At 49.4% G+C, this 5,578-nt stretch overlaps 1 protein-coding gene across 1 annotated transcript; it reads right to left on the bottom strand.

Moving 5' to 3' along the window:
• Nucleotides 1-289: 289 nt before the first annotated feature.
• On the bottom strand, nucleotides 290-4,630 carry nr2e3 (nuclear receptor subfamily 2, group E, member 3). The gene is made up of 8 exons (XM_068323022.1): nucleotides 4,434-4,630; nucleotides 3,877-4,027; nucleotides 3,477-3,580; nucleotides 3,114-3,401; nucleotides 2,595-2,773; nucleotides 1,617-1,854; nucleotides 1,412-1,517; nucleotides 290-746 (listed from the first exon to the last, which is right to left on the bottom strand). Exons 1-8 carry the CDS (start codon nucleotides 4,528-4,530, stop codon nucleotides 614-616), a joined length of 1,296 nt encoding a protein of 431 aa, XP_068179123.1. The 5' UTR covers nucleotides 4,531-4,630; the 3' UTR covers nucleotides 290-613.
• Between the last annotated feature and the right edge of the window lie 948 nt (nucleotides 4,631-5,578).

Genomic DNA, 5,578 nt, shown 5'->3' with positions numbered 1-5,578 from the left:
TTTTACACACAAACCTGTTTTCTGGACATTGTGAGGACTGCGTTCATTTAGAAACAAAACGGGGACAAAAAGTCCCCATGACGTAAATGACTGGTTCATGTTAGCAATAGACTGGGTTGGTCTTAGACTATATTAGGTTTAGATTATGTTTTGATAAGGTTTCCTTTTTTAAAATGTAGTGTGGGTTTTATCAAGCAGCCAGTAGAGGGCACACTTTGCTGTTAAACTCACCTTCTAGCTGTTCTTGTTCATTACAGTCTCTTAATATGTTTAAAGACGGAATCAAACATTGTTTTCAAGCATTCTTTACTTTCATTGTTTGACGATATGATTTTAACGTCACATCATCGACAGCAGGGACACACTTATCGCAAAAACACGAAAATAAAAGTGCTACAGGATGTCGAGACTAAAACTGTACAGACTTCAAGTGGAGGGAAGCTGATGTTAGGAAGGACCCGACGTGGAAACCTCAAATATAATAAAGTGACTTTAAAAAAAACAACTGCACGAAAAATCCAGAAATACTAAGCAGGTAACATCATCATCATCATCATCATCATCATCATCATCATCATCATCATCATCATGGCTGGGGGGCGGGGTTCGTGTTTCAGTTCTTGAACATGTCGCAGAGTAGCTTCTCCATGGGGGTGTTCCCGATGGTCCGGTGGAAGAACAGCAGCTCTATCCGCTCCGAATTCACGAAACGCAGAGACGGAAGAAGAAGCAGAAGCTTCCCAAACCTGCAAACGTACAAGAGAACGGGGATGGAACCACGATCTCCATGGAAACATTCAACCGCTGTGATGCCAACAGAACACAGACCAGCCCACCTGAGATCCTGACCGAGACCAACACAGGAAACAGGAAGTCCACCTTTCTGAATATTTTGGCAAATTTTTGGCCATTTTTGAATTAATAGTTGAAACTTGGGGTTTCACCTGATGGTTGTACATTTGGTCGGTGTTCTCTGAACCATGTGAGCATGAAAAGCTATCAGAAACAGTTTTTGTTCAACAGTTTCAGTGTCGCTGAGATAAGAAACTGATAACTCCATTGCAAACTACTCACTGTACAAACAAGACTAAGTTTAGCCCCACCTAGTGGCAACAAGAAGTACTACATTACAACTATGGCCCTCAAAATGAGTGACAAAGCCAAGAAGAATAATTTTAAAGGTTTTTCATATTTAAATATAAACAAACTAATAATCTGTAGAGTTTCTCTTGAATCTTTGGCAGGACTTTGTGGTCTTTGTGGTCTTCATAGAACTCCCAGCAGCCACTGGGCTGGTTCTAACGGGGCGTTACCAGGCCAGTTCTAACGGGGCATTACCGAGGCGGTTGTAATGGGTCGTTACCGAGCCTGTTGTAATGGGCGTTACCAAGCCGGTTGTAATGGGCGTTACCTGGCCGGCTGACTGGGGTAGTGCGAGCGGATGTGTTGTCCCAGCATCACCTGCGATTGATCCTGCAGGTTCTCCACCTGTTCTGGGTCCTTCAAACCGCGGGTTTCTGTGGAGGACAGGAGACAGTCGCCCTGAGTTGACGCGTTGACCTCTTTTCTGATTGATCATACTTGTGTTTGTGGCCCCGCCTCCTCCGGAGCCTCACCTGGCTTGAAGAGCATGATGGCTTTGAGGCAGGCGAACTCGGTGGGGTCGACAGCAAGTGCCTTAAAGCGGCTGAAGACCTCCTGCAGGAGGCGCAGGTCCAGGCTGGGGTAGCTGGTCTTGCCCATGCCGGGGCAGAGGTCTGGCAGGGACAGCAGGGGGCAGCTGTCCAGCGGCAGCGACCACTGGATGGCGCAGAGCAGGAAGAGCTCACTCCACGCCTCCTCCAGCAGGATCACCTGGTGGGCGGAGCCAGGAGGGGCGGGGCCAGGAGTCACGAGGTGGAGCAGACAAGAGGAACGGGGATTACTGACATCAGCTGGATTACACAGACCTGACACCAATGACACCTCATAAACATAATTTATACTATAAATATATAAAAATATATTTTCATATCACTCTTGTACACAAAATAGAATAATAGTAACAGTATATTTTATGACTGATAATAATTGCTTATATTTGTAAAAACATTAAGAGGTATGTTTGTTTTCATCTTCACTAATAAATATTAATATATAATCCATAAATTAAAACTATGTAAATGATTCAGATCAATTTAATAATATACATTCATTGATTACCAAGTTATTTTTCATCCAAATGAGCTCTTTTAATTATTAATTCATAATTTTTACGATATGGTTTCTTAATCGTTTTGACCCATAGAGTCAAAACAGTGACACATGTGAGATCTGCATTTTAAGTTTAGATTTCATTACATTTAACTATTTTTAATCAAAACAGCCTTTATGCAAATCTTCAAATTTTTAAATTTTGAAACATTTACAATTTATAATTTATTTACCAAACTAAAATGAATCTTGAAAACAAGTTTTAAATATTTTTTTAATCACACTATTGAGACAAAGAAAAACCTGATGACAAAACATTTCCCCATAGTTTCCTTAAACTGAAACTGTTAATGTAATGTTTAAATCCGTACGACCCTTTAATAACGGGACTGGATGCTGACCTGGTCTCTGAAGGGCAGGTTGGAGAACACGGGCAGGTTCTTGGCCCACTTGACCGACATGAAGAGCAGCCGGGCCGAGGTCTCGTAGACGTTCTCTGAGCTGGGCGGGAACAGAGCCATGTGGTACTCCGACGACGCCCGGTCCGGCTCGTTGCTGGTCACGTCGATGTTCTCGTCCACTGAAACACAAACCACCGTGGAAAGGTTGGCTCAGCTCAGCTGCCGGTCCGGGTTTGGGTTCTGTTTAAACTGTGCTATAATCTGCGTCCATTTGTCAGAAAAGCAGCTAATAAAAACGTATTCTGCTGCAGATTGCTTTTTTGGTATTTATTTACATATTTAAATATTTGAATGTATTTTTCACTTTATTTTAATTTATTTTAATATTTTATATTTAATATTTTCCTTTAATATTGTGTTTAATATTTAATATTGCTTCCAGTTAAATCTTTTTTTTCTTCTGATGCTAAGACGCCGTTGGGGGCGTGGCTGGACCGGATCCGTGCCCGATCTCCTCACCGTCCTCGGGCTCCAGCTTGGCGCAGGTCTCGGCCGTCATGAGGCTGGCCATGAAGCGGTGGTTGTTCTGGGGGCTGATGCAACGTGGGGGGGGGACGGAGGAGCTGATGGCCATGGAGGAGGTGATGTGGGGCCAGGTGATGACGGAGCTGCCGGAGGAGGAGGAGGACGAGGAAGCCGAGGGGGGGGGCTCCCGCGTGGTGGCCAGGTGCTCCTTGTCGTGGTCCACGTCGATGGAGTCCATGCGGACCTGGGCCGTGCTGCGGGGCTGCCGCTCGTTCTGCACCGCTGTAATGTGTGGGGGGGGCAGAATGTGAAGATCGGCCTCAGGGTCCGGGTTCAGAACATCCAATCGGGTCTCACCATCTTTGTTCATCCCCGCCTGCAGACACTTCTTCAGCCGACACGCCTGGCACTGGTTACGGTGAGCCTTGTCCACTGGACACATGCCGGTCCCAGCCTGACACCTGTGGACCAATCAGAACCTTAGAGGGGGGTTCAGTAGAACCCACACAGAACCTTAAGGGGGGGTTCACTAGAACCCACACCAGAACCTTAAAGGGGGATTCAGTAGAACCCACACCAGAGATCTGATCCCGGACCAGACCGTGCCCCTGGTGGTCGTCTGGACAGACTTTACCCAATCACCCCACATTTCTGCTCTCATTTCTGCTATTGAGAGCAGAGCAGAACTCCATCCATCCCTTAAGGAGGTAAATTAACTGTTAAAACAGTTCCCATGATGCACTGGGCCAGCCCTTGCCTGTAGATGAGCCTCCTCCTGACGCTGCGCTTGAAGAAGCCGCTGCAGCCGTTGCAGGCGTAGATGCCGTAGTGCTTCCCGCTGCTGGTGTCGCCGCACACCTTACACACCAGCGCCGGGCTGGGGGCCTTCCCGGGGGCCGGGCTCTTGGCTGCGAGTCAAACAGGGGGCAGATCGGTTAGGGCGGTATTGTTTCACGTGTGCGGGGGCCATCTGCAGCCAACACGAGTCCCGTTTGGGTCTGAACGTCTCGTTGGGGGGAGATTAAAACAGGAAACAATGAAGATCCGAAACACGAACAAACGACGCCGAGACGGAAAGAAATCCAGATTAAACCGTTAAATCTACAAAAAGTAATCAGATAATCGATGCGTGAGCCGATGTCATCACACAACGATCGCGGTGGGGGCGGAGCACTTCAGCAACTTTTCTGAGAAGATTTTCTGGATTTCAGTTCGACTTTTATGTCAAACTGTTGGAATTCAAAGATTTAAAACCCTTCAGAATCATCAGGACTTTATTTCTAGACCCCCCCGTGGTGCAGGAGACCCCCTCACCTCCCCGGCTGTCGTCCGTCCCGCCGCCCCCCCCAGACGAGTCGCTGGGGGAGGAAGAGGAGGGCATCAGGGGCATCTTCAGGTGGGCCTCCATCATCTTCACCGTGGAGAAAAAGAGAATAAACGTCCCGGATCAGGGGGGTCCGGTTCCTTCAGGCGTGGGGGGGCTGTGGGGGCCTCCGGCGGTCCTGGGGGGGGTGGTCCTGGGATCCTCTACTGGGAGACACGGGCTCGGGGTGCGTCCATGAGCTCGGGTCCTGTGGTTGTGGGGGCGTCGGACTCCGCGGTTGCTCCTCAAAAGGCAGGCTGGGGGGTGGGGGGGCGGATTAGCCGGGCGACGCGCTGTGTAAGCACCGCGCCCATTTGTCATCCTCTTAATCTTTACTGTTCATCAAGTGGATCAATCCGTCACGTGCCCCCCCCCCACCACAAGGGCTCCTGGTGGAGCCTCTGACAGCAGAGACTGAGGAGGATGGGCTGGACCCCCCCAGGAGGAGAGGTGTAACTCTAGACCAGTCACCCCCCCCCCCCCCGGTCCATCCTGTCATCAGGGCGTCAGTCAGCGCTTGTCTTCAGCGGCATTTAAAGGGGCAATTACATGGGGGCAGTTATTATATTTACCCCCCCCCCCCTTTGTGTTTGATCAGTTTGATTGCCTCCCGTTCATCACGACCTCCAGCGTTTGCTGACGAGCCTCTATTAGCTCCACGCCGTCCGTCTGAAACGGAGATCATCTACTTCCTGTCTATGGGGGTGGGGGGGGCAGGGGGGTCACGGAGGCAATAATGGAGTTCTGAATATCTGATGTGTTCATTTGGTTCCTCCATGAGTGTCTCATTCATTATGGAGGAGCAGAAGCTTCACACCGGGGGGGTCACACGAGCACCGCTGCCAGGAAACCAAACGCCGCCGCCGCCGCTTTACCTCAGAGCGAAGCGCCGCCGCCGCTTTACCTCAGAGCGAAGCGCCGCCGCCGCTTTACCTCAGAGCGAAGCGCCGCCGCCGCTTTACCTCAGAGCGAAGCGCCGCCGCCGCTTTCCCGCCAAATGACGCGTCGCCTCCAAAGTGTAAATTGATTTAGGACGGAATTAAAAACCAAAGAACGTCCTGAAGCTTCACAGCTACTCTAAAACATGTTTATAACC

This window comes from Antennarius striatus, chromosome 1 (assembly GCF_040054535.1).
Source record: "Antennarius striatus isolate MH-2024 chromosome 1, ASM4005453v1, whole genome shotgun sequence".
NCBI classification, from domain to species: Eukaryota; Metazoa; Chordata; class Actinopteri; order Lophiiformes; family Antennariidae; genus Antennarius; species Antennarius striatus.
The sequence above is the reverse complement of the archived record's forward strand: the minus strand, read 5'-3'. Positions and strand labels throughout refer to the sequence as shown.